This window comes from Carettochelys insculpta, chromosome 22 (assembly GCF_033958435.1).
Source record: "Carettochelys insculpta isolate YL-2023 chromosome 22, ASM3395843v1, whole genome shotgun sequence".
In the NCBI taxonomy this organism is placed as follows: domain Eukaryota; kingdom Metazoa; phylum Chordata; order Testudines; family Carettochelyidae; genus Carettochelys; species Carettochelys insculpta.
Window position 1 is genome coordinate 23,428,634 of NC_134158.1, and position 27,262 is coordinate 23,455,895.

Sequence of the window (27,262 nt, forward strand, 5' to 3'; positions counted from 1 at the left end):
TGCATGGGTAGCTGTGGCCTGGCTCTGTGTGTGTAGCTGGATCCCCCCAGCTCTTTGTGTGTCAGAGTGGGGGGTCCCCAGGTCCTGCCTGTGATGGAGTGGGGGGAGTGCATGTGTGAGTCAGGCTGGATGTGAGAGGCAAGGATGACCCTGGGGCTACAACTGGCAGGTAACACCTCTGCCCTGAACAAAGAGGAGGGAGGAGCCGAGCTGGGTTTTTTTGAATTGGGGGGCGGCAGGGAGAGGCGAGGGGAAGAGGAGCTGGAAGGCAGCCAGCCTGAGGAAGGGGAAAGCTACACCCCAGAGGGGCACCCCTCGGGGTCCTCTCCCCAGGACTGGTTGAAAGGACTGTCTCTGACTGCTGTACTGTCGCTTCTGTGAGAAACTGGGCATCTGTTGCCTAATAAACCTTCTGTTGTACCTGCTGAGTGAGAGTCACTCCTGCCAGCGGACGGGGTGCAGTGCAGAGGGACCCCTGAACCACATCACACTACCTCCCTGCAGGCAGATGGACTCTCCCTGGGCAGGAGAATGGGGGGCGGTTACAGGGCGACAGGGACCCAGCGTAGGACAGACTTGTCAGCACAGGGACCAGAAGTGTCAGTACAATCCAGCTGGAGGAGACGGGCCCAGAGGGGTCCCTGAGCCGGGCCCTGGCCCCTTCCTCCCTCTGCAGCCAGCCCAGACTGACCACCTCCCAACTGCCCAGTTCCAACTCAGACCAGCCAGGCCCCTGCTCCCGCCTTGGCCTGTTTCTGGGAGGAAAGGGCTCCCCTGGGTAACAAAGGCCGTGGAGGCCCCTTGTGTACCTGTCAGAAGTCCTCACACCCACAGTGCCCCTCACCACCACGCACTGAGGCTGTGCCTAGGGAAACTGAGGCACCACTTGGTGATACTACAGGAGAGTAAGGAACACATGCTCTGCCCCTCGGCCGGCCCTGGCTTGGAGCTGACAGGTGAGAGGCAGATGGGGAGCTCAGCTGGGCAGAGAGATTGCAGGCCCCAAAGGTCAGGGATCGAGGGTGGATGCTCCATAGCGTGGGGCTGGGGGGGGCAGGTGCATCTCGCTGACAACAGCAGAGAGAGCAGCATTAGCTCAAATGCAGGGCAAGTGCCAGGGCCAGAGCTGGGCCATGGAGACTTGGGCTCTTAATACAGCGACTGGGGCCCTGTCGGGCTGGGTGATGCCCAGCCCCCGACCGTGAAGTCAGTAGTCCTGTTGGTGTCATTGTGGGCACGAGGGGTGAAGTGGGACCCTGCTGACCCCACTGGAGCCAGGATCTTCCCTGGCACAGCCACCACGGTGCCGGGCCTGGCCTTGCAGGCTCTGTGTGCCAGGCCAGCCCCTCTGGCACTGACCCTGTCTCTGTCCACACAGGAGGGGCAGCAGCTCATGCAGGAGAAGCCAGAGCTGGCCAGCTCAGTGCAGAAACAGCTGGACGAGATCCGGCAGTGCTGGGTGGAGCTGGAGGATACGACCCAGGCCAGGGCCCAACAGCTCCTGGAGGCCAGCAAGGCGGAGCAGCTGGTGCAGAGCTACGCAGAGCTGGACAAGAGGCTGGGGCACATGGAGGGCCAGCTGCAGGCTGTGGATGCTGGCGCCAGCCTGGCCACCGTCAGCAGCCAGCTGAAGAAACTGCAGGTAGGGCCGGGGGAGTGGGGCTAGGAGGGAGGTGTCCTGAAGGCTGAGGCCTGGCTGTGTGCCACCGAGCCCAGCATGTGGGCCTGCTGCATGGGGGCAGGAAAGGTGGAGGTCTGGGCACCTGGACTGCTGGGTTCTTGCCCTCGCTCTGAGGGGGAGTGTGATCTAGTGGTTAAAGCAGGGTGCTGGGAGCCAGGGCTCCTGGTTTCTGTCCTAGCTCTGGGACGGGAGTGGTGCCTGCACCGTAAGGCAGGGTCAGGAGGAGAGTGGATCTCACTGCTACCCCACGAAGGTTGAGTCAACTGGGGTGGGAGGTGCCAGGCAGTGGCTGAGGGGCTGGAGACAGGCAGAGGCCCCAGCGCAGCAGGCCAGGAAATGGTGAAGTCCCAGCACCAGCCCCCGTTACCTGAGCACGGCAGCACACTGGGCAGGGAGCCTAGGTTCTAAATGCCGTGTTCCAGCTACTCCTGCTCCACTGCAGAGGGGCCCTGGCACCCAGGCGCCAAGAGGGCACCCTCGTGGGCACAGTCAGTTGCACTCCAGGGAGACCACAGCTGGAGTATTGTGTCCAGTCCTGGGCCCCCAGTGTAGAAAGGACGTGGACGCATCGGAGCAGGTCCAGGGGAGGGCAACAAAAATGATCGGGCCACATGGCCTATGAGGAGAGGCTGAGGGATTTGGGTTATTTAGTTTGCAGAAGAGAAGAGTGAAGGGTGATTTGACAGCAGCTTTCAGCTTCCTGGAGGGGAGCTCTAAAGAGGATGCAGAGAGGCTGTTCTCAGGGGTGGCAGAAGGCAGAACAAGGAGCAATGGTCTGAAGTTACAGAGGGGGAGGTGTAGGTTGGATATTAGGAAAAACTATTTCCCCAGGCGGGTGGTGAAGCACTGGGATGTGTTACTGAGAGAGGTGGTGGAATCTCCATCCCTAGAGGTGTTTAAGTCCCAGCTGGACAAGGTCCTGGCTGCAATGATTAGTGGGGGCTGATCCTGCTTTGGACAGGGGGCTGCACTCGGTGACCGCTGAGCTCCCTTCCCACCCTGGGTTGTATGATCCATTGAGACCTTCCCCTGTGACTCTCACAAGGCTGCTGTCCAGCAGCTGAGTGCTGCATGGGGGTCCCACGCTGCCCCTGAGGCAGGGCTGGGGCTCGCCCCTTGTGGGCCTGGGGAGGGATGGCTCAGCGACCACGGGAGCAGCTTGCTCTGAAAGCCCTGAGCTGAGCACATCCTGCAGCCCTGAGTGTGGTGGGGAGGTTTCACGGGGCCAGATCCTCAGCAGGTGGAAATGAGCACAGCTCCGCAGGTCCCACCAGTGGGAGCCAGCCCCGGGTGGGAAGGGCCCAGCCGGCTCCCTGCGAATGACCCCGCCGAGCCGAGCCGAGCCTCCCGCCAGCGCGCGGCCCTGACCTGTCTCCCGCAGAGCATGGAGTCGCAGGTGGAAGACTGGTACAAGGAGGCCGGGCAGCTGCAGGCCCAGCTGGCTGCTCTGCCGCTGGAGCCGGCCTGCAAGGAGGCGGTGGCCGAGAAGCAGACGGTGGTGGGCACGCGGCTGGTGCGGCTCATCGAGCCGCTGAAGGAGAGGAGGAGGGTCCTGCTGGCTTCTAAGGAGGTGCACCAGGTGTGCCACGACCTGGAGGACAAGATCGTAAGTTGGGAGCGGAGGGGGGTGGGGGGTGAGCGCCCAGCAGGCAGAACAGGTCAGAGCCCCACTCCCGCTCCAGCCAGGGGCAAGGCGGGGCCGGGCACCGCTGCACTGTGGGGTCAGTGGAGGGCTGTGGATTTACACCACGGGGATCTGGCCCACGTGACTTCAGTAGTGAAACTGATTTACACCAGGTGGGCGTCTGGCCCCAGTACTGCAGTAGAGTGACAGTGATTTACATCAGTGGGGACCTGTCCCCGGTACTCCTGTGCAGTGTCATTGATTTACCCCAGCGGGCGTTAGGCCCTGTACCCCTGTGCACTGTCACTGATTTACCCCCGGCGGGTGTTTGGCCCTGTACCCCCCGTGCAGTGTGACTGATTTACCCCCGGCAGGTGTTAGGCCTTGTACCCCTGGGCAGTGTGACTGATTTACCCCTGGCAGACGTTAGGCCTTGTACCCCTGGGCAGTGTGACTGATTTACCCCCGGCGGGCGTTTGGCCCTGTACCCCCGTGCAGTGTCACTGATTTACCCCCAGCGGGTGTTTGGCCCTGTACCCGCGGGCAGTGTGACTGATTTACCCCAGGTGGGGATTTGGCCCTGTACCCACGGGCAGTGTGACTGATTTACCCCAGGTGGGGATTTGGCTCTGTACCCACGGGCAGTGTGACTGATTTACCCCCGGCGGGTGTTTGGCACTGTACCCATGGGCAGTGTGACTCATTTACCCCAGGTGGGGATTTGGCCCTGTACCCACGGGCAGTGTGACTGATTTACCCCCGGTGGGCGTTTGGCCCTGTACCCCCAGGGCAGTGTCACTGATTTCCCCCCGGTGGGCGTTTGGGCCTGTACCCCCGGGCAGTGTCACTGATTTCCCCCAGGCGGGGAGCTGGTGCATGGGGGTCTGAGGAGGCGCTTGTGGCCCCCTGAGGCCCCACCTGGGCCCTGTGCCGCGGCTCCCGGCTCTCTCCCTCCCTGCAGGTCTGGGCCCAGGAGCGGCTGCCACTGGCCGCCTGTGCAGAGTACGGGAGCAGCCTGCAGTCGGTGCAGCACTTCATCCGAAAGAACCAGGTGAGTGCGGCTCCGTGCCCAGCCTGGGCCCCTGGGGGACTAGTGGCTAAAGCAGCATGGGGGGCTGGGCACCAGGACGCCTGGGTTCCCTCCCTGGCTCAGGAGGGAGTGGGGCTAGTGCTGAGAGCCAGGGGCTGGGTGCCGGCTTTTCTCCCTGGCTCTGTGTGGTACTGGGGGGAACTAGCCCCAGCCCTTGGCTTTGCCTCGGGCGCTGTCCCTGTCGCCAGGGGCGGTTTTGGGGCCCCACTCCCCAGTGTCTGCACTGTGCTGGGGTCCCGCCTGGCAGGGCCCCCAGGTGTGCCTGGGTGCAGCTAACCCTGCCCATGGGCCAGGCACACGTCAGAGAGCAAAGGGGGATCTTTTACAGGGGATGCGGCAAAACGCCACATTTATTGGTAACCCAGATCCTGTCTCTGCTTTACCGCATGCACGATCTCTATCTCGCACATGCACGATCTCACATGTGCAATCTCTCACACGCATGTACACAATTTCTCATGCATGTGCACGATCTCTCAAATGCACGCGCACAATCTCACATGCACAGTCTCTCACACGCACATGCACAATCTCACATGCACAATCTCTCTCACGCATGTGCACAATCTCACATGTGCAATCTCACACGCACGTGCACGATCTCTCACACACACGCACAATCACATGCACAGTCTCTCACGCATGTGCACAATCTCTCTCATGCACACGCACAATCTCACATGCACAGTCTCTCACACGCACATGCACAATCTCACATGCGCAATCTCTCACGCACGTGCCCGATCTCTCTCATGCATGCGCACAATCTCACATGTGCAATCTCTCACACGCACGTGCACGATCTCTCACACACACGCACAATCACATGCGCAATCTCTCATGCATGTGCACAATCTCTCTCATGCACGCGCACAATCTCACATGTGCAATCTCACGCATGTACACGATCTCTCATGCACGTGCACGATCTCTCTCATGCACGCGCACAATCTCACACGTGCAATCTCGCACACGTGCATGATCTCTCACACAGGCACACGATCTCTCTGTCACACATGCACGGTCTCACACACACACACACACACACAGAGTCTCGCATGGTCTTGTCGTCGGTACCAGCTGTTTGTTTCCCCCCAACCCCGTCCCTGACCAGGTGAGTTAGATGGGGGAGGGGTGGAGCCGGGCTCCTGCCGATCTGGATCGGTGCTCCAGTGCTGACAAGACGAGACCTGGGGTCCCCCTGCAAGACGCCCTGGGTTTATAGTGGCCTCTCTCATGCACGTCTGCCCCAGTTAGTGGCCCCTGCACACGCCCAGGCCCTCATGCCAGCCGCGCCCTCTGCCAGGCCACGGCCAGGCTGGACAGTCGCTTTGCCAAAGGATGGATGGACACAACTCAGCCCTTAGGAAGCGGAGCGTACGTCCCCCCGTGTGTGGTTCGGCCCGGCCCGGCCCAGCCCAGCGCTGCCCCGCCCTGGTGTGCACTTTCAAAGGGCGCCCGCTGGCAGAGTGACGGCCGAGGGGGGTTTCCTCTCAACTTTCATACCTGTCACCTTCGTCGCAGCACAGCTCTGTTATCTCAGGCATGGCAAGGGCAATTTCCCCACCCTTGGTACTCGCTGTGCCCACAGGCAGCCCACGGCGCTCTGCTCGCCCGCTCTGCCCGCTCCACCTACCTTCCCACTCCTCCAGATCCACCCACCCGCCCGCCTCCCTGCTCTGCCTGCCTGCCCAGTCCGCCCAACTGCCCACCTCCCTGCTCTGCCCACCCACCTGCCTCCCCACTCTGTCTGCCCACCCGCCTGCCCGTTCCACCTGCCTTCCCGATCTGCCTGCCCACCCACCTCCCTGCTCTGCCCGCCCGCCCGCTCCTCCTGCCCACCTACTGTGTTCTGCCCACTCTGCCCACCTGCCCACCTCCCTGCTCCTCCTGCCCATCCATCTGCTCCGCCCACCCACTCCGCCTGCCTCTCTGCCCGGCTAGCTGATTTGCCAGCTCTTTTCTTTTATTTTTTCCATCTTTTTTTAGACTGTCAGTTGTTGGCTGTTGTTCCCTGGCTGGGAAGAAGCAGGTCTCTCCCACGAAAGCTCGTCACCTAAGAAATAACATCATTAGGGTGATCGCATGCCCGATGGCAAATATGGGGCACCAGCCCCCAGGGATGGGGGGCTGCTGTCCCAAGTCAGGGCTCTGCAGCCATCCAATGAAGAGCCCCCATCCTCTGCTCCCCCCCAGGGAGGCAGGTGTTGAGAACAGGGGTTTTCAGTCTCCTGGCAGGGGAGCCAGGGAATGCCACAGCCACCCCGTGGCAGGGGTCCTCGGCACAGGGCCATGGAATGGGGCTTCCCCCTAGCAGGAGCTGCCTCCCCCAGGCGTGGGACGCTGCAGAAAGAGGCAGCTGCCCAGTGGCGGAGCTCTCTGGCAGCAGGGGCCGCTGAGTAATGGGGCAGCTGCCACATGGAGGAGATGGCCAGGGAACAGGGCAGGAACTCCCTGGCAGTGGGGGCTGCCACCCTGAGACACCGGGTGTGGGGAAGAGGAGCCCTGCAAAACCCGGGCCAGTTGGCCCATTTTCTTAGACGAGATGGTGTAAATACAGGCGTGTGGCGGGAAAGCTGGGATGAACGGCTTATTGCTAGTCTTTGGGGTGCTGCAGGACTGCTGGCTTTGGATTGGCTGCGTCAGTCAGTCCCCCCGGCACCGCCACTTTCATCTGCAAAGCCTGCCTTGGAATCCGCTTTCCAAAAAGGGCTCCTCTGACTCCCCAGGCCAAGCCTGCTGCTGCTCTCCCTGCCTGGCAGGGCTTGGCGCTCTTCCCAGGCGCTCGCCTGGCGCACCCCAGTCGTTCCGTAGGCCAGGCAGTTCAGTCACGGGGAGGGATCTAGTCTGGTACCGAGAGATTCTCTGTTCTTAGGGACCATCACACCAGGAGCTGGTGCAAGAGGCTTTGTGCAGCGTTCTGGGTGGAAGGACGTAATGCGCAGTTTCTCTGTCTCTTTGCTGCGTGGGTTGTTTTAAATAGAGCTGGGAGGTCACCGAGTCCTGTCCCCTGCCCTCTCCGCAAGACCATGCACCCTCGCAGTTTCTTTTTTTAAATCTATTTGCTGCAGACTCCTCAGGGACAGAGCTCACAACCCTGGGCTTAGCAGGCCAGTGCGCAAACTGCTGAGCTGTCTCTCCCACCTGTGTGTACTGACACCTTCACACCGCCATAAAGAAACTGCAAGGTTTCCATATAACAAGCAAGCAGTCCCGGAGCACTTTAACATCTAACAAGATGATTTATGAGCTGATGAGCTTTCGGGGGACGGACCCACTTCTTCAGGGCTGGACGTTCTGAAGAGATTCAGAAAAATTCCGAGTTTTTCCACGTAAAAGTCTATAATAATAACTAACCGGTACCCAGCAGTGGTTCCCAGTGTGCCCCCCACAGCCCCAAACCACTCACAGACCCCGCTCAAAGCTGATTCTAGCTGCCAGGAAACAGGACCCATCCCATCGATTTTCGGGCGGCCGTTAGTAACATCCCTGGAAAACGTCTAATTTAGAAATAATCATCGGCTGTAACTTTGCAATTTACTTGCAACTTACTTTCCACGACCATTTGTATTTGTCTTTCATTTTTTTCACGGCCCCCCTGCAATCCCCTCAGGGGTCCGCGAACCCCAGCTGGGGCATCCCTGGTGTCGAGGCTGCAAACCGGGTTGCAGGAGAATGACACAGAGATTTCTCTCCCCGCCCTGCTCCAGAACCTGCGGCGGGAGCTGCAGGTGCACCAGGCCCAGGTGGAGGAGGTGCTGCAGCGGGCCGACGCCCTGGCCGCCATCAAGAGCCCCGAGGTGGACGGGGTGCGGCGGCTGCAGGAGCAGCTGCGGGAGCTGTGGGGGGTGCTGCGGGAGAAGGCGGAGCAGCGCCAGCAGCGGCTGGATGCCACCTACCAGGTGGAGCAGTACTACTTCGACGTGGGCGAGGTGGAGGCCTGGCTCAGCGAGCAGGAGCTGCTCATGATGAACGAGGAGAAGGGCAAGGTGAGGCGCGCTGTGGGGCAGGACAGGGCCGCATGGAGAGCGCTCTCCCCTGGCAGGCAGAGCTGGCCCCAGTGAGGTGCTGGGGGGCTGCAGGCAGGAGACAGGCAGCGGGGCCCCTGCAGGGCAGGGAGTGGGTCAGTGGAGGGTGCTCTGGGGCAGGGCATGGGGGGTGCTGTGGGGTGGTGTGGGGCAGGGAGTGGGTCAGTGGGGCACACTGCAGGTCAGGGTGTGGGGCAGCGGGGGGGGTGTGGTGGGGCACTGTGAGGTCTGCTGTGGGGCAGGGAGTGGTGTGCTGTGGAGTGGGGCATGGAGCAGTATGGAGCACTGCGGGAGCGCTGTAGGGCAGCGGGGGACACTGTGGGGCAGTGTGGGGCACTGCGGGAGTGCTGTGGGACAGCAGGGGGGCACTGCGGGGCGGTGTGGGGCAGCGGGGGGCACTGCGGGAGTGCTGTGGGGCAGCAGGGGGGCACTGCGGGGTGGTGTGGGGCACTGCAGGAGTGCTGTGGGGCAGCGGGGGCACTGTGGGGCGGTGTGGGGCAGCGGGGGGCACTGCGGGAGTGCTGTGGGGCAGTGGGGGGGCACTGTGGGGCACTGTGGGAGTGCTTTGGGGCAGCTGGGGGGCACTGCAGGGGCGGTGTGGGGCAGTGGGGGGGCACTGCGGGGTGGTGTGGGGCACTGCGGGAGCGCTGTGGGGCAGCGGGGGGCACTGTGGGGTGGTTTGGGGCAGCGATGGGGGCAGTGTGGGGCACTGCGGGAGTGCTGTGGGGCAGCGGGGGGGCACTGCAGGAGCGCTGCGGGACAGTGTGGGGCACTGCAGGAGTGCTGTGGGGCAGCGGGGGGGCGCTGCGGGAGCGCTGTGGGGCAGCGGGGGGCACTGTGGGGCAGTGTGGGGCACTGCGGGAGCACTGTGGGGCAGCGGGGGGCACTGTGGGGTGGTTTGGGGCAGCGATGGGGGCAGTGTGGGGCACTGCGGGAGCGCTGTGGGGCAGTGTGGGGCACTGTGGGAGTGCTGTGGGGCAGTGGGGGGGCACTGCAGGAGCGCTGCGGGACGGTGTGGGGCACTGCAGGAGTGCTGTGGGGCAGCGGGGGGGCGCTGTGGGGCAGCGGGGGGGGCGCTGCGGGAGCACTGTGGGGCAGCGGGGGGTTACTGCGGGAGCGCTGTGGGGCAGCGGGGGGGCACTGTGGGGCAGTGTGGGAGTGCTGTGGGGCAGCGGGGGGGGCACTGCGGGAGCGCTGTGGGGCAGCAGGGGGTTACTGCGGGAGCGCTGTGGGGCAGCGGGGGGGCACTGTGGGGCACTGCGGGAGCGCTGTGGGGCAGCGGGGGGCACTGCAGGAGCGCTGTGGGGCAGTGGGGGGCGCTGTGGGGCACTGTGGGAGTGCTGTGGGGCAGCGGGGGGGGCACTGCGGGAGCGCTGTGGGGCAGCGGGGGGTTACTGCGGGAGCGCTGTGGGGCAGCGGGGGGGCACTGTGGGGCACTGCGGGAGCGCTGGGGGGCAGCGGGGGGGCACTGTGGGGCACTGCGGGAGCGCTGGGGGGCAGCGGGGGGCACTGCAGGGGCGGTGTGGGGCAGCGGGGGGGCAGTGTGGTTCACTGCGGGAGCGCTGTGGGGCAGCGGGGGGCACAGCAGGGCGGCGGGGGGGCGCTATCCCCGGCAGGGTAGACAATTGGCTCCTGCCCCGTCCCCGTTCGGCGGCAGGCTGGGGCTCTGGCTCAGCCCCACTGACCCCAGCCTGGCGCTGGCGCTGGCGCAGGACGAGCAGAGCACCCTGCAGCTGCTGAAGAAGCACCTGCTGCTGGAGCAGGCCATGGAGAGCTACGAGGAGACCATCGCCCAGCTGTCCCGGCAGTGCCGCGCCCTGCTGGAGCTGGGCCACCCCGCCAGGTAGGGACCCCCCATCGCCCCCGCCCGCCCGCGGCCCCTCGCCGGGCTCTCGGCGCTGACCGGTGTGTCCTTCCCAGCGAACAGGTCAGCAGGCGGCAGTCGCAGGCTGACCGGCTCTACGTGTCTCTGAAGGGCCTGGCGGAGGAGCGCCGGGCCAGGCTGGAGCAGCAGTACTGGCTCTACCAGCTCAGCCGCCAGGTGGCCGACCTGGAGCACTGGATCGCCGAGAAGGAGGTGGTGGCCGGGTCCCCGGAGCTGGGCCAGGACTTCGAGCACGTCACGGTGAGCGGAGGCCTGGGCCGGACCTGCGCTGTGCTCCCGGCACCACCAGGCTCACCCTGCGCCTCACCCCTGCTGCCCCTGTGCCCCACAGCCCCCCGCTGCCCCTGGGCTGGACTCGTGCCACACCCCCTCCCCGGTGCCCCTGGGCCAAACCCGGCCTGCCTAGCACAGCCCTGGGAACTTTATGGCACTTGCCCCCCACTTCCCATCACCTGCCCTGGCTGCCCCCCCGTCCCCTGACCCCGTATCCCTCTGTCTTAGCTACCCCCAGGTCTGCCCCAGCCACCCCCAGGCCACACACCCTTCCACTGCCTGCCCCGGGAGCCCCCCCCCCGTGCTGTGACACCCCCCTGCCCATCGCCCTGTGCCCCAGGCCACACCTCGCTCTCACCACTTGTCCCGGGCCGGGCCGGGCCCCAGTCCCAGGCTGGCTGCTGTGTCCCCGCCATGTCCTGTGTCGCGGTGTCCAGGGGACGTGCCGCTCATCTCTGGCTGCGTTCTTGGTGCTGTGCCCTGGCCAGGGGCTGTGGTACCCGTGCTGCTTTCTGTGCCGTGCCGTGCTGCGCCGCTGTCCCTCTCCCATGCCCGGTGCCACGCCGCTGTCCGTGCCATGCGTTGCGCCGCGCTCTGTGCCACGCCGCTGTCCGTGCCATGCGTTGCGCCGCGCTCTGTGCCACGCCGCTGTCCGTGCCATGCGTTGCGCCGCGCTCTGTGCCACGCCGCCGTGCCTGTGCCGCGCTCTTTGCCCCAGGCCAGAGTCTCTGTGCTGTGCCCTGGTTCACGCCCCCACCCCCCCGATCCCCAGCTCCTGCAGGAGAAGTTCTCGGCATTCGCCAGTGAGACGGGAAGTGTGGGGAACGAGCGGCTCTCAGCCGTGAACCAGATGGTGGATGAACTGATCGACTACGGGCACGTGGACGCAGCCACCATCGCGGAGTGGAAGGACGGGCTGAACGAGGCCTGGGCTGACCTGCTGGAGCTGATGGAGACGCGGGCCCAGATGCTGGCCGCCTCCCACGAGCTGCACAAGTTCTTCAGTGACTGTAAGGAGGTGCAGGCCCACATTGAGGAGAAGAGGCAGCAGCTGCCCGAGGTGGCGGCCTGCGAAGCCAAGAGCTCCGCGGGGGCCCTGCAGCGGGTGCTCAGCTCCTTCGAGCACGACGTGCAGGTGCTGGTCAGCCAGGTGAGGGGCTGGGGGTGAAGGGGTGGGAGCTCTGGGGGGATACACAGAGGCGCAGGCGTCTCGCCACCCGGCAACTGGGCGCTGTTTAACCAGCCCCCCCACCGCAGAAGCAGCTGCATGTGACCCTCGTGGTGGGCGCCCAGCCCCAGGGCCGCACTGTACCCCACTTGCCCTCCGTGGCCCTGCAGGTGCGGCAGCTGCAGGAGGGGGCGGCCCAGCTGCGGACAGTGTACGCGGGGGAGAACGCCGAGGCCATAGCCAGCAAGGAGCAGGACGTGTTGCGGGCGTGGAAGGAGCTGCTGAGCTCGTGCGAGGCGTGCCGGCTGCAGGTCACCACCACCACGGACAAGATACGCTTCACCAACATGGTGCGCGACCTGATCTCCTGGATGGACGGCGTCCTCTGCCAGATCAGCACCGACGAGAAGCCCAGGTACCAGGGCTGCTGGGCCTGGCTGGGGGAGCCTCAGATGGTTGAGCGCAACCCAGCCTTCGGCCAGCAGCAGCCAGGCAGCCTGACCTCCCCTGCACCAACCCGCTCTGTGACCTGCCGCCTGCCCACCCCCTCGGCCGTGTTACCCTCTTGCGTCCATCTCCCCTGCAGCAGCTGCCGGCGCCCCAGGCCTCTCCAATGTGCAGCTGCCTGTGAGGGCTGCAGGCCAGGCCTGAGCTCCTGGGGCAGAGAATCTGGGGTCTGACTCACCCAAGCTGTGTCTACACGTGCACACTACTTCGAAGTAGCGGCACCAACTTCGACATAGCGCCCGTCGCGGCTACACGCGTCGGGCGCTATTTCGAAGTTAACTTCGACGTTAGGCGGCGAGACGTCGAAGTCGCTAACCTCATGAGGGGATCGGAATAGCGCCCTACTTCGACGTTCAACGTCGAAGTAGGGACAGTGTAGACGATCCGCATCCCGCAACGTCGAAATTGTGGGGTCCTCCATGGCGGCCATCAGCTGGGGGGTTGAGAGACGCTGCCTCTCCAGCCCGTGCGGGGCTCTATGGTCACCGTGTGCAGCAGCCCTTAGCCCAGGGCTTCTGGCTGCTGCTGCTGCAGCGGGGGATTCATGCTGCATGGACAGGGTCTGCAACTCATTGTCGGCTCTGTGTATCTTGTGCTGTTTAGTGCAAGTGTGTCTGGGAGGGGCCCTTTAAGGGAGTAGCTGGCTGTTGAGTCCGCCCTGTGACCCTGTCTGCAGCTGTGCCTGGCACCCTTATTTCGATGTGTGCTACTGTGGCGTGTAGACGTTCCCTCGCTGCGCCTATTTCGATGTGGTGCTGCGCAACGTCGATGTTGAACATCGACGTTGCCAGCCCTGGAGGACGTGTAGATGTTATTCATCGAAATAGCCTATGGCTACTTCGATGTAGGCTTCACGTGTAGACGTAGCCCCAGTGTAATACTGGAGGTTTGTCCAGGCACCACTGGGACAGCCAAATCGGGGACTGCTGGGGACAGGGCTCCCCACAGCCCAGCTGGATCCCTCTACTGCAGGGCACCAAACCCGGCTGTCCCCCGCCGCCCGGCCAGATGTCACTCAGCAATTCCGTCCCACCCGCTGGCGTCCCTGGGCCACCCCAGAGCTCCCCACCCCGAGGAGAGGTCATGTCAGCCAGTCGCCCCAGTTTCAGCCGGGTTCCCCAGCCCCGGGGCGCTGAACCCCGTGGGGCTGGGCGGCCGTGCGCTGGGCCCAGCTGGCGCCGGGGACTCAGGAAGGGTCGTTCATAGGAAGGACGGACGGACAGGGAGGGGGTGACGTGGCTGAAGCCATCGACTCGCACACCCCAGTCCCAGCGCAGCGCCGGCTGCAGGGGGTGGAATGGCTGCGCTCTGGAAAGCCCCTGGCATCCGTCCGTTGCTGGGGCGGGTGGGCAGGCGGCGGGCGAGTCCCTGGGCCCCGCTCAGAGCCGAGCTGCTCCTGGAGAGCTGAGCTGGATGGAGACTGAGTGGGAGGAGCTGCAGGGCCCCTCACCCAGGTGGAGGGACTCCTGAGTGGGAGCACAGCCGGGCTGGAGCCAGTCACCTGTCCCTCGCCTGTCTGCCCGGATGTTGGCTGGAGTCTGATAAGCCCCTTTCTCTGCCAAGTCGAGCTCGGCTTGGCTGGGTGCTGCTCACCACAGGCTGCCCGCCTCCTGTTGGGAGCTCCCAGAAACGAGCATTTCACGACCAGCCCAGTGCTGGCCCTTGTAACTGCCCGTGCCAAACTGGTACAAACGTCAGCAGCACAAACCCATTCGGTGACTCGCCGGAGCCCTCCCTTGGCACGAGGATGGTGCTGGGATGGTGGTTGCAAGAATGATTTCCATGTGCAATCCAAATCCGATAACATCACACCTCGCTGGTGCCTGCGCCAGCCCTGGGTCTTGGCCTGGCCCTGGGAGGAGCTGCTGGGCTGAGCTGGGCTGGCTGGGGCCCTTGTCCCAGCCCTGCTCGTCTCCCCCCAGGGACGTGTCCTCGGTGGAGGTGCTGATGAGCTATCACCAGGGCCTGAAGCGGGAGCTGGAAGCCCGGAGCCCGAGCGTGACGGCCTGCGTGGAGCTGGGCGAGAGCCTGGTGCTGAAAGGCAGCCCGACCTCCGAGGAGGTAACACAGGCACCTGGCCATGGGACTGTCTTCCCCATCCCGCAACTCCCTGTCCTGGGCCCTCGGCCTGCTGCTCCTCTGTGTACGCTGGGGCCCTGGGTGGGACTGAGCACCCTGGGAGCGGGCGCAGCCAAGAGGACGCAGCTCAGAGACTCCCTATTCTGCAGGGAGCCAAGGAGCATGCCCAGAACTCCTGGGTGAGGGGATCCCAGGGGCAGGGGGTCCTGGTGGGGGGGGTCCAGGGCCATGGGGGAAGATCCCAGAAGCTGGGGGATCATAGGGGCTCATGGGTACCAGGAGGCTGGGGGGATCCAAGGTGCTGGGGGTGTCTCAGGGATGGAGGGTGTGAAAGATTCTAGGGGTGGGGAGGGATCCCAGGAGGGCTCTTGGGGGCAGGGGAGGACCCCGGGGGGTGCAGGGGTGGAGGGCCCCAAAGGAAGGGGGACAGCCCCTGGCAGACCCGTTCCTCTCTCTGCAGATCAGGGGCCACCTGGAAAGGCTGAAGAGCAAACAGCAGGAGGTGACAGAGCGGTGGGACAAGCACTGGGAGTGGCTGCAGCAGAGTGAGCACCAGGCTGGTGGGCAGAGCAGGGGGCTGGGTGCCAGGACTCCTGGGTCCCTTCCCTGGCTCTTCATTGCCACATGCCCTGGGCGAGTCGGGCCAGCCCCCTCTGGTGTTCAGTGGCCACTGGTGGACAGGGATGTGGAGGAGGAGGAGGAGGGGGGTGGGGGGGTGGGGCCCCTGCCGCACGTAACCGGCCTCGTTCCGCACGTGGGTGGATGGAGTGGGGTGGGGGTGGCCATGGTGCAGGGCCTGCAGTGCAGGGGAGGAGTGTTTGGGGTGCGTGGGGGAGTATGGCTTGGGAAGGAGGGGCTCCTGCTCTGTGCTGGGGGTCTCAGTGCCGGGCAGTGCTCACCCTCCCGCCTCCCCGGCTCTTGGCAGTGCTGGAGGTGCACCAGTTCGCCCAGGAGGCGGTGGTGGCGGATGCCTGGCTCACGGCTCAGGAGCCGCTGCTGCAGAGCCAGGACCTGGGCAGCAGCGTGGACGAAGTGGAGCAGCTGATCCGGCGCCATGAGGCCTTTCGCAAGGCAGCTACCAACTGGGAGGAGAGGTTCAGCTCCCTGCGGCGCCTGACCACGGTACGGGGTGTGGAGCAGCCGCAGGGTAGGCTGGGGGTCCTGGCAGGGAACATAGAACCCTGGGGCTGGAAGGGACCCCAGGAGATCGTCAATTCCAGCCCCCTGCCTAAAGCAGGATCAACCCCAACTAAATCATCCCAGCCAGGACTTTGTCAAGCCGGGACATTTAAACTTCTAGGGATGGAGATTCCATCACCTCTGTCGGTAGCACATTCCAGTGCTTCACCACCCACCTGGGAAAATAGTTTTTCCTAATATTCAACCTACATATCTCCCTCTGTAACTTCAGCCCATTGCTCCTTGTTCTGCCATCTGTCACCATTGAGAACAGCCTCTTTAGAGCTCCCCTGCAGGAAGCTGAAGGCTGCTATCAAATCGCCCCTCAGTCGTCTCTTCTGCAAACTAAACAAGCCCAAATCCCTCAGCCCCTTCTCACAGGTCATGTGCTCCAGCCCCTTAATCATTTTTGTTGCCCTTGGCTGAACCCGCTCCAGCAAATCCGCATCCTTTTTATACTGGGGGGCCCAAAACTGGACACAGTACTCCAGATGTGGCCTCACCAGTGCCGAATAGAAGGGAATAGCAACCTCTGTAGAGCTGCTCGAAATGCTCCCCCTAATGCACCCCAGTATGCCGTTAGCCTTCTTGACTACCAGGGCACACTGTTTACTCATATCCAGCCTTTCATCCACCATAACCTCCAGGTCCCTTTCTGCTTTTCTGCTGCTGAGCCAGTCGGTCCCCAGACATCCTGGTAACCCCCAGTGCCCCAATGCCCCCACCCAGAGCCCAAACCCCGATCCCCTGCCCAGGCCTGGGGCAGTTGGAGAAGCCACAGCATGGCGCACCCCTGTAGTAGGTGAGAAGGTTTCCAGGCACAGCCGAGAGAACCAGGCCAGGGCAAAGTGCTTCAAACAGTACGTCCAGCCCAACCGGGGCCCTCCGCTGCAGGGCACCAAACCCGGCTGTCCTCCACTGCCCGCCCAGACATCACCCAGCAATTCCCTCCCACCCGCCGGCTTCCCTGGGGCACCCCAGAGCTCCCCACCCCGAGGAGAGGTCATGTCAGCCAGTCGCCCCAGTTTCAGCCGGGTTCCCCAGCCCCAGGGCGCTGCACCCCTCGGGGCCGGCCGGCTGCGCGCTGGGCCCAGCTGGCGCCGGGGACGTCTGCACCAGGCACCTGCCCCTTTCCAAGGCGGAGGGCCAAAATTTGACCTTTTGACCTCTCGTACGGTCTGAGTGCCGGCGGCACTTTTCAGAGTCACTAACGGTCCTTCTTCCGACAGCGTTCATAACTGCCAGTGCAGAACGATGCTGTTCAGGCGGGGGCTGGCAGCGTGAGCTGGTCTTTGGCGAACCCCCAGGCAGCCTGGCTAGGAGCAAGCTCCCGGCTGCATGTGGGAGGAGGGACGGGGCTGAGCTCCCGCCTCGGGTGACAATGAAAACCCACTCGCTTGCCGCTCTTGGCACCCGTGCTGGGGCTGGCCAACCCGAGCTACCGGCTCATGAATAGAAAGGAAGGTGGGTGGAGGAGAGTGAAAAACGCTAAAGGCGTCGAATTACATCCCCCAACCATGAAATGCTTGAGGGCGGCTGCCGCAGGTGGCGCAGGCTCTGGAGAACCTCCCTCGCGAGGCGGTCGGGGCCCTTCCCGGCTCAGCTGACTGCAGAGATGCGTCTGAAGTGGTGAGCGGGACTCAGGATGGATGATTGAAGACCAACCGGAGGATCCTCAGGGTTCCTCTTCTCCCCTTGCCCACGAGGAGGGACACGCATTGGCCCTGTCCCTCTCGGAGCACGGTCCCGGTGGAGAGTCGTGGCCTTTTGGGGGCGTTCTGCAGCTGTGGGTTGGAATCAGTTCAGGCTTTCCCTGGCGAGGGACCCTGCCGGAGCCAACTCCCCCTGCAGACGTGAGAGCCGTGAGCAGCAGGAACGGATCCGTTGGCTCAGCAGCTCTCGCTACACCCCTCCCTGGGATGCTGGTTCTCACGTTCATTTAAAACCCACTGACATCACACCCCCAACCCCGCTTTGTGGGCAGGGTGGGGGGCCCTGGGGAGCAGTCTGGGCCCTGCGTCCTCCAGCCACGCTCCCAGTGTGCACCCCGTGTGGCAGGGAATTTCCAGGCTCTGCTCCCTCCCGAGCCAGGCCGGAACGCGGGCCTGCAGCGCCGTAACAGGCCCTGTCGCCCGCAGATAGAGAAGCTGAGGGCCGAGCAGAGCAAGCAGCCGGCAACGCCGCTCCTGGGCCGCAAATTCCTGGGGGAGGCCAGTGAGCTGGGCCCGCGGGGCGCCTCGCTGCTGCGCCAGGACCTGCTGCGGGGCCGGACGGAGCCTGCGGCCATGCCCAGCGGGGGCCCAGGGGAGCCAGCGGGGGCGCTGGAGGCCAAGGTGGGCTACGTGCAGCAGGAGACGAGACCGGAGCGGCTGCAGCCCCAGCTGGACCGTGTGCCCGAGGGCCTGGCCGCTGGTGCCGGGAGGCCAAGGGAGGTGAGAGCGCTGGCCGAGCCGGTGCCGGAGGGCGGAGTGGTGCTGGTGGAGCAGGCCCAGGCCCAGGCCGGCCGGGCGGAGCCGCCAGCAGAGCAGGTGCGGGAGCAGCGCCCGGAGCCCAGCGAGCAGGAGACGCCACATGGCGAGGGGCCGGAGCGGCGGCGGGAGCGGCGGCGGGAGCGGCAGGACTCCAGTGAGCAGGAGACGCCGCGGCATGAGCCCAGAGGGGGCGGGTGAGTGTCGCGCTCCGCAGCCAGGCGGGCGTTTGTCGGCGGGCAGGTGGGCTGGGCAGGGCTGGGCAGGGCAGGGGAGGGCTGGGCTGGTCTTCGCCCGTGGCACTAACCTGCGAGTAGGCTCCTGCCGCAGGTGGGCACGGGGAGGCCTTCAGCCCAGCTCGCCTGGGGGAGGAGCACCTGGCTGGCTGGGAGCGACCCAGGCTGGGCCCAGGCAGAGGCCAGTGTCAGGCGAACTGAGCTGCCTCCCCGGCCTCGGGTTACCTGGCGCCTCCTTTGCACACAGCCGGCTGGGGCGGCCCCAGCAGCCCTGATCGGAGCGCAGGAGGAGGGAGTGAAAACGGGGCGGGGGCAGCGCTGCAGGACGCAAGCAGGGGCTGTGCGGAGGGGCATCACTCTACACACACCGCCCGGCAGCCTGGGCCCCACACCCGCCCCGCCTCACCTGCTGTGCAGCTCATTTGGGTCCCCGAGACACGGGAGGGGGCTCGGGACTGACTGGCGCCACCACGCTGCAGCTGGTTTCTCGGGCGCGGCCACGGGGAGCACCCTGGGCTCTTGGCAGGGTTGGATGGGCCTCCTGCCATGCTTGTGGCGTGACCTGGTTCGGGTGGCAGCAGCCCAAGGGCCCCTGAGCTCTGTGCCAGCTGCCAGGCCGGCCCCTGTCTCCAGAGGGCTCTGCCAGCCATGCACTTGCCCTGCCACTGCCCCCAGGAGCATCTCTCACAGACCTGGCCGCGCTGGCACCAGCGGCCCTCTGGCTGAGCAGCGCCAGCCTCCGCTCCCCTTGGACAGCCGCCTGCAGCTCCCGACCCATTACCTGTTACTCTGAGCAAGGAAGACCTGGTTCCGGGCAGAGTCCCCCACCCAGCACCCGGCGCCTCCCCCAGCTCCTGCATCTGGCTCCTGGCAGCGTCCTGGGCCTGCCCCTGGCTCCTGGGTCGGGGTAGGAGACGCTGTCCCAGCAGGTTCCACTAGAGCCAGATGGTTTTCCCGCTCCTGGGAACCTCCTGTTACTGTCCCCGCCCCGCCTCCCCCTCATGCCGCTGTCCTGTGTGCAGGCCCAGCCGGGCTCCAGCCACTCGGGGCACCCTGAGCACTTCCCCCAGCGCTGGCGTGCCCCGCCTGCCACTGCAAATCTCCCCCTCTCTCTCCGTCGGCAGCAAGACCACGCTGGCCGATATCGTGGAGCAGCTGCAGGAGAAGGAGACCACGGCGCCGGCCCCAGCCCTGGCCCCAGCCCCAGCCCCGGCCCCAGCCCCGGTGAGTGTCCGCCGGCGTGGTTGGTGCCGTCCAGGGGTCTGGCCCTGGGTGTGCAGCGCTGGGCTGACTGCCCGCCCAGCAGGGGAAGGGAGCTGGGGTCGAGCGCACCCTGCCCAGGGAGAGCCAAGCCCTGGCTCCTGCCAGTTGTGCCCCCTGAGAGCTGCCCGGGGCACAGGGGGCCTCCCTGTGCTCACGCTCCGCCTTGGCCCCGCCAGCCCCGTGACTCGCCCGCCCGCCTGCCCAGTGGCCTCGACCTGCTGCCCGAGAGGATGCCGCGCCCGGACCGGCCCCGAGCCCGCGACAGGCCCAAGCCCAGGAGGAGGCCGCGGCCCAAAGACCCCAGCCAGCCCCCGGGGGAGACCCGCAGGTCCCGCTCAGCACCCGCCCAGAGCAGCGCCCCGCCCCCGCCGCCCCCCACCCACACCGTCCAGCAGGAGGGCTTCCTCGGCCGCAAGCATGACCTGGAGGCTCCCAACAAGAAGGCCTCCAACAGGTGAGGGGCTGGCCTGGGCACAGGGCTGGGGTTCTGCTCTGCCCCACTGGGCCTGTCCCCTCCCGGGATGGTCCCACCAGCCTCCTGCAGCAGGGGGAGGGCAGCAGGCTGCAGAGTCCAGGGCGCAAGTCCCAGCTGTGTCACAGACTCTCCCAGCGACCCTGGGCCAGTCCCTGCGTCCCACGGCCTGCGTGTCGGCTCCGGGGGATCCTGTCGGGCTGTGGGCAGCGCCCGGCCCGACGGGGCCCTGATCTCGGCCGGGCTCTGGGCAGCGCCCGGCCCGACGGGGCCCTGATCTCGGCCGGGCTCTGGGCAGCGCCCGACCCGACGGGGCCCTGATCTCGGCCGGGCTCTGGGCAGCGCCCGGCCCGACGGGGCCCTGATCTCGGCCGGGCTGTGGGCAGCGCCCGGCCCGACGGGGCCCTGATCTCGGCCGGGCTGTGGGCAGCGCCCGGCCCGACGGGGCCCTGATCTCGGCCGGGCTGTGGGCAGCGCCCAGCCCGACGGGGCTCTGATCTCGGCCAGGCTCTGGGCAGCGCCCGACCCAACGGGGCCCTGATCTCGGCCGGGCTCTGGGCAGCGCCCGGCCCGACGGGGCCCTGATCTCGGCCAGGCTCTGGGCAGCGCCCGGCCCGACGGGGCCCTGATCTCGGCCGGGCTCTGGGCAGCGCCCGGCCCGACGGGGCCCTGATCTCGGCCGGGCTCTGGGCAGCGCCGAGCCTGACAGGGGCTGTCTCTGTTGTGGCAGGTCCTGGGTTAACCTGTACTGCGTGCTGAGCAAAGGGGACCTGGGCTTCTACAAGGACGCCAAGGGACAGGCCTCGGGCAGCACCCATGGGGGGGAGCCGCTGCTCAGCCTGCACCAGGCCACCTGCCACGTCGCCAGCGACTACAAGAAGAAGAAGAACGTCTTCAAGCTCAAGTGAGTCCGGCCACCTCACGCCCTGGCCACCCCGACCCCAGGTCACAGGCGCCCGGACCTTCCCCCCCAACGCGGGTCACAGGCGCCCGGCCCCTCCCCCCCAACGCGGGTCACAGGCACCCGGCCCCTCCCCCCCAACGCGGGTCACAGGCGCCTGGCCCCTCCCCCCCAACGCGGGTCACACGTGCCCGGCCCTTCCCCGCCCCCAATGCAGGTCACAGGCGCCCGGCCCTTCCCCCCCCACAACGTGGGTCACAGGCGCTCGGCCCTTCCCCGCCCCCAATGCAGGTCACAGGCGCCCGGCCCCTCCCCCCCAACGCGGGTCACAGGCGCCCGGCCCCTCCCCCCCAACGCAGGTCACACGTGCCCGGCCCTTCCCCGCCCCCAATGCAGGTCACAGGCGCCCGGCCTTTCCCCCCCCACAACGTGGGTCACAGGCGCTCGGCCCTTCCCCACCCCCAATGCAGGTCACAGGCACCCGGCCCTTCCCCCCTCAACGCAGGTCACAGGCACCCGGCCCTTCCCCCCTCAACGCAGGTCACAGGCGCCCGGCCCTTCCCCCCCCCACAACGTGGGTCACAGGTGCCTGGCCCTTCCCCCCCCAACGCGGGTCACAGGTGCTCGGCCCTTGCCCGCCCCCAATGCAGGTCACAGGTGCTCGGCCCTTCCCCCCCCACCAACGCGGGTCACAGGCGCCTGGCCCTTCCCCCCCCTCCCACGGGTCACAGGCGCTCGGCCCTTCCCCCCCCCAACGCGGGTCACAGGCGCTCGGCCCTTCCCCGCCCCCAATGCAGGTCACAGGCGCCCGGCCCTTCCCCCACCACCAACGCGGGTCACAGGCGCCTGGCCCTTCCCCCCCCCAACGCGGGTCACAGGCGCCCGGCCCTTCCCCCCCCCACCAACGCGGGTCACAGGCGCCCGGCCCTTCCCCCCCCCAACGCGGGTCACAGGTGCCCGGCCCCTCCCCCCAACACGGGTCACAGGCGCCTGGCCCGGGGGCAGTGGCTTTCTGGGCAGGGATGGCTCCTCTCTCTGGGGTGGCTACGGCGCAGGGCTTGAGCCAGGCTGGGTGTGTGGGGCTGGAGCAGCAGCCATTGTCCCTCTGTCACCCCCCATGTGGACTGTCCTGAGGCTGCCCCTGCCCCCGCCCCCACGCCTGGCCCGGGCCGGGCAGCCCCCCGCCACAGAGGCTAACGCTGCTCCGCCTGCTCCCCCAGGACCAGCGAGGGCAGCGAGTTCCTGCTCCAGGCCAAGGACGAGGTAGGTGCTGCTGGGGTCTTGCTGCTTCGGGCGCCCAGGGCCGCACGCAGGCTGTTGTGGCTGAGGGGGGCCGGGTGAGCCCCAGGCAGGCTGCAGCTCTGCAGAGCGGTGGGCCCCAGAGCCCAGCCCAGTCTCACGGCTGGTGGGTGCAGCGTGGCCCCGTCGCAGGCGGGGCAGCGCTGGCTCTGCAGGCCTGGCTGCTGGGCACAGTACGGCTCAGCCACGTCCGGCCGTTGGCCCAGGTGCAGATGGAACATGGAAGGCTTTCCCCACGGGGCTCCAGCAGGTGTGCTGGGGGCTGGAGCCAGGGGTTCAGCCGGCCCCCCACTCACCCACAGCAGTGCAGCATCGCCCAAAGGCCTGGGCGGTGGGTACGGGCCGGGGGCTCACGGGCTCTGGCCTCTGTCCGGCAGGAGGAGATGAAGAGGTGGATCCAGGCGCTCTCAGCGTCTGCGCAGGAGCACGCCGAGATCGCCCGCTGGAGCCAGGCGCTGCTCACCACCTCTTCCACCGACGAGGGCAACCCCAAGCGAGACGGCGACCGGCGGGCCAGCACGTCCGGGCGGAAGAAGTGAGGTGGTGCAGGGCGCGCTGCCGGGGGCAGAGCCGAGCCAGTCTTCTGAACACACCCCAGGCAGCCCCCTGCCGGCACAGCCCCTGGAAATGGGGAGCCCCACTCCCTGCTGCAGGAAGCCAGGCCCGAGGGGGGCTGCAGAACGTGCCTCACATGGAGTGCAGACAGCAGGGAGAACCGCTCAGGCGCTGGAGGGGAAGAGGCATCACCTGTTTTCCTGCACCTGCATCGGAGAGAGCCGCCGGCTGGCCCAGCTCCTCTCCACAGGAAGATATATGCAAAACCCACGCCTGGAATCCCTGGGACTGGCAGCTTCTGTGCAGGGAAAGGGCCTCTGGGGTGGCTGGGCCTGGCTCACCTCATTTCATCCCGAGGGACGTGCTGGAGCCCAGAGCCGTTGTCCTCTTCCTCCCTGGCTGCACCTTGCAGGGGCTGGGCAGCGTCGGGCACCCAGGACTGGCAGTTCCCTCTCCGGGCTGGGAAGCCGCTGCGTTTTCTCAGCTCATTGGCCTGGGGCAGTGCGGCTGGAGGCCGGAGCCGGCCGGGTTCTGAGCTCGTTAGCCTGGCGCACTGGCCCTGCATAGGCCCTTACGCGTCAGTGCACACTGGATCAGCGTCCTGGGCCCCAGGCGAGGGTACTTCCCAGTGTTCCTGCTGTTCCCACCGGGGCTGGCGCAGGCTGGGCCCATGGCCAGGCCGGGCCAGGCGGGTGTTGGAGGGGAGCGCCTGCGTCCCTCACACATCATCCCCTCCCTCTCCCCTGCTGCCACCCCAGGACCCACCTCCCGCTGCAGCGTGACCGCCCCCATCGGCTCTTCATGTTCCCCTGCGTGTGTCATGGGGCTGGTGCCCCTCCCCTGCCGTGTCCCCCCCAGAGCCTGGATGGTCCCAGTGGTAACCCGTCAGGCCTTACTGGGCCCCGGCCTTTGGAACGCCGCCTGGGGCAGGGCTGAGACGGGAGGCCTGCGGTCTTTCCGAAGGAGTAGATCGTACTGGGCTGGCTCCCACTGGTGCCTGGCTCCAGGGTGGGCCAGAGGCCAGTTCCCGTAGCGAGGCCTGGTCCGGCTCAGCACAGGCCCTGGGGGTGCTGAGCGTGAGCAGAACGCGGTGCCTGGGCCCTCGGGGCTGGTTCTTTGGCCAGAGCCAAGCTAGGGGCCAATTCTCCAGGGCCCTGTGCTGCTCTTTGGGTTTAGCTCTGCATCAGCGCTCAGGGCCCTGGGGGGCAGGGAGCTGGAGATGGGGCTGGGTCCCAGAGCGCAGCCGTCTTCGCTTTTGCGGTTCCCACCTTCCATGCACACTCCCTGCCAGCACCAGAGCACAGCCGCCTTCCCGGCCGAAATGAAAATAAAGCCGCTTCTCTGCCCCGGAGCCGTGTCCCTCTGGGATCTCCTCTCTCGCCGCAGACTCCGCTTTCCCTCCCTGGCTGGACCGTGCTTCCTGCAGGGCAGCGCCCTGGGGCTGGGCTTCACTATTCTTCTTTGGGGAGTGTGTGTTTGGGGCCCAGGTTTCCCAGAGGGCTGCCGGCTCCTTGGCTGCATGCGCTGTCCCCCCGCCCCACCACAGCCCAGACCCCGAGCCCGGCTGGGGTGCTGGTGACTCCACTTGACTTGTAGCAATCTACTGAGCCCTGCCTAGAGCTGTATGACTGTAACCCCTGTAGCCACACCTGGGAGCTGCCTTGGGCAGCGGGGGAACCTGCTTCACACTTGTAGCCAATAAAGGGACAGGAACGGTTGTGGAGCGTGATGGCCGCGTTGCGCTGGAAGCTGTGTGTTTGCCGGGGGTGCAGCCGGTCCAGGGGCTTGCGCGGACGGGGGGAGACTGGTATGGCCGGGCAAAGGGATCTGAGGGCCAAGGACTCTGTCTGTCTGGCAGGCCCCACGCGTCCTAGCTAAAGTCATCCTAGAAATGAGGCAATTCTGAACAGCCCCCCAAGGGCAGCACCTCCTGCCTCTCAATCTGGGGTTCTGCACCCGGGGCAGGCCCAACGGCAGCTGGAGAGCAGACTCGGACAGGTTTGGGGGATCAGGGCTCAAAGGGGCAGCTGGGGAGTGGCGAGACCAAGCTAGGGGAGGATGGGGGCTGCTGGCACCCCAAGGGGTGAGGTACCTCACTACCCTTAGCCTGAGCTGTCTGCCTCTCTGGCTCCAGCCAACACGTCCCCTCCCCCCCAGTGCGTCGCAGCCCTGGCTTGCTGCGGGCAGGCAGAGCCGGGCCTCGACAAAGCCCCATGTACCAAGAGGGGTCTGGGATGACACCCCCAGGAGCACCATGTTGGGGCACATTGCTTAGCAGCTAGACTGATGGGCAGGATCCCCTGGGAAGCCAATACAAAGAGGAAAGGAGTTCAGGAGAACTGGCAGTGCTTTAAAGAAGCCTCACTGAAGGCACAGGAATGGGCAGTCAGAAAAGCAAAGGTGGTCGGCAACCAGCCTGGCTTCCCAGGGAAATCCTTGGTGAGCTTAAACTCAGAAAGGATGCGCATAAGAAGTGCAAACTTGGACAGATGACAGAGGAGGAGTATAAACATAGGGCGGAGAAGGCCAGGCAGTAATCAGGAAAGTGAAAGCACAATTGGAACTGCAGCTGGCGTGGAGAGTGAGGGGTAAGGAGAAGGATTTCTACAGGCATGTTAATAGGCGGGTGATCAGGGAGGGTGTGGGGCTGTTACTGGATGAGGAATGATATGGGAAAAGCTGAAGTACTCAATGCTTCCGTCTTCAGGGATTAATCAGCTCCCAGGCTACAGCACAAGGCAGTGCAGCATCCGACGGAGCTGACCAGCCATCGGTGGGGAAAGAACTGGATAAGAGCTATTTACAAAAGCTAAACACATGCAAATCCAGGGGTCCGGATTTAATGCACCCAAGGGCACGGTGGGAATTGGCAGATGTCAGTGCAGAGCCTTGGGCCATTATCTTTGAAAATTTGGGGAGATGGGGAGTGGGTCCTGGGCAATTGGAAAAAGGCAAACGTAGAGCCCAGCTATAAAAAAAAGGACAATCCAGGGAACTGCGGAGCCATCAGCCTTCCTCAGCCCCCGGAAAAATCCTGGCGGGGAGCCACAAGGAATCCGTTTTGAAGCACTTGGAAGAGGGGCAGGTGATCAAGAATAGTCAGTGTGGACTCAAAGGGCAAGTCCTGCCTGACCAATCTGATTCGCTTCTGTGACGAGGTAACAGGCTCTGTGGACATGGGGAAGTCAGTGGACGTGATATACCTCGACTTCAGGGAGCCGGCTGAGCCGGGGCAGGCTGGGCGGGGGGCCAGGTGCAGATGAGCAGGGGCAGGCTGGGCGGGCTGCACAGGGACAGTCTGGGGGGGGCCCTGGGAGCGGGCTGTGTGTGGGTGGGCTGGGCGGGCTGCATGGGGGCAGTCTGGGGGGGGCGCGGGAGCGGGCTGAGCGGGGGCGGGCTCGGCGGGGGGCCCGGGAGCGGGCTGAGCGGGGGCAGTCTGGGCGGGGGGCGTGGGGGCGGGCTGAGCGGGGGCGGGCTGGGCGGGGGGGCGCAGGAGCAGGCTGAGCGGGGGCAGTCGGGGGGGAGTGGGCTGAGCGGGGGTCATCTGGGCGGGGGGGCGCAGGAGCGGGCTGAGCGGGGGCAGTCTGGGCGGGGGGGCGCGGGGGCGGGCTGTGTGTGGGTGGGCTGGGCGGCCTGCATGGGGACGGTCGGGGGGGGGCCCGGGAGCGGGCTGAGCGGGGGCAGTCGGGGGGGAGCAGGCCGAGCGGGGGCCGTCTGGGGGCGGGCTGGGCGGGGGGGCGCAGGAGCGGGCTGAGCGGGGGCGGGCTGGGCGGGGGGGCGCAGGGGCGGGCTGAGCGGGGGCGGGCTGGGCAGGGGGGCGCAGGAGCAGGCCGAGCGGGGGCCGTCTGGGCGAGGGGCGTGGGGGCGGGCTGGGCGGGGGGGCGCAGGAGCGGGCCGAGCGGGGGCCATCTGGGTAGTCTCCAACCGTATTTCTTCCAACCTGATCATTCTCTCCTCTGTCTTTGCTTCTGTACGGCACCACGGCCGCGACAAAGCGGGAAGGTCTCCGTTTGCAGCTCCCTCACTAACGGAGACATTTCTTTCCCAGCACATCTCTTCCAGGGCTTTTTTTTCCAGCCCGTCAGGCTGGTACAGGCTTATTGCAACTGCACTTTAACCAAAACCCCAAACCAATTTAGATCGGTACGTGGGGTCCTGATCCCAAGCTCAACTGAAGAGGTTCTGTGGATCCAAACGCAACTACACTGGGGTTTGCGAGCACAGCTAGAGAAATCAAACTAGGTAACTTTGCTTAAAATCTGGGCCCCTTACAGCCCCAGGCTGGGATTTCCATCTCACTGAAGCAAATCCAACCAGCCCCACAACACCTCTGCCCGCCCCACTGGCCAACCAGCAGCCACACAAGCAAATCCACAGACTTCTCAGCTGCTCCACCAGCCCAGAGCAACGACCCCCCAACTTCAGGTGAGAGGCTCTTACGCCTGTTTCACCAACACCGCACAGATTCTTCCAGCCCCCAAAGGACCCTGCCCCAGACCCAGACCCTGGTCAATATAGACTTGGATCTCACCCAACCAACCACACAACAGCCAG

The 27,262-nt window shown here is 65.8% G+C and overlaps 1 protein-coding gene across 7 annotated transcripts in view; it reads left to right on the top strand.

Moving 5' to 3' along the window:
- SPTBN4 (spectrin beta, non-erythrocytic 4) overlaps positions 1–24,419 on the top strand; it is a 101,115-nt gene extending 76,696 nt beyond the window's left edge. For 5 of the 7 annotated variants that reach the window (XM_075016901.1, XM_075016905.1, XM_075016903.1 and 2 more), the window contains 17 exons: positions 1,379–1,642; positions 3,063–3,287; positions 4,267–4,356; positions 8,106–8,384; positions 10,136–10,266; positions 10,344–10,548; positions 11,354–11,731; positions 11,920–12,164; positions 14,179–14,317; positions 14,796–14,880; positions 15,261–15,457; positions 17,653–18,179; positions 19,343–19,442; positions 19,658–19,935; positions 20,684–20,857; positions 22,075–22,117; positions 22,531–24,419. In XM_075016901.1, coding sequence (XP_074873002.1) covers positions 1,379–1,642; positions 3,063–3,287; positions 4,267–4,356; positions 8,106–8,384; positions 10,136–10,266; positions 10,344–10,548; positions 11,354–11,731; positions 11,920–12,164; positions 14,179–14,317; positions 14,796–14,880; positions 15,261–15,457; positions 17,653–18,179; positions 19,343–19,442; positions 19,658–19,935; positions 20,684–20,857; positions 22,075–22,117; positions 22,531–22,692 — 3,522 coding nt within the window. In that variant the 3' untranslated portion in view covers positions 22,693–24,419. Of the gene's footprint in view, positions 1–1,378; positions 1,643–3,062; positions 3,288–4,266; positions 4,357–8,105; positions 8,385–10,135; positions 10,267–10,343; positions 10,549–11,353; positions 11,732–11,919; positions 12,165–14,178; positions 14,318–14,795; positions 14,881–15,260; positions 15,458–17,652; positions 18,180–19,342; positions 19,443–19,657; positions 19,936–20,683; positions 20,858–22,074; positions 22,118–22,530 lie in introns of those variants that run through there. The other 2 variants (XM_075016906.1, XR_012648513.1) reach the window with 2 other exon arrangements.
- The last annotated feature ends 2,843 nt before the right edge of the window (positions 24,420–27,262 follow it).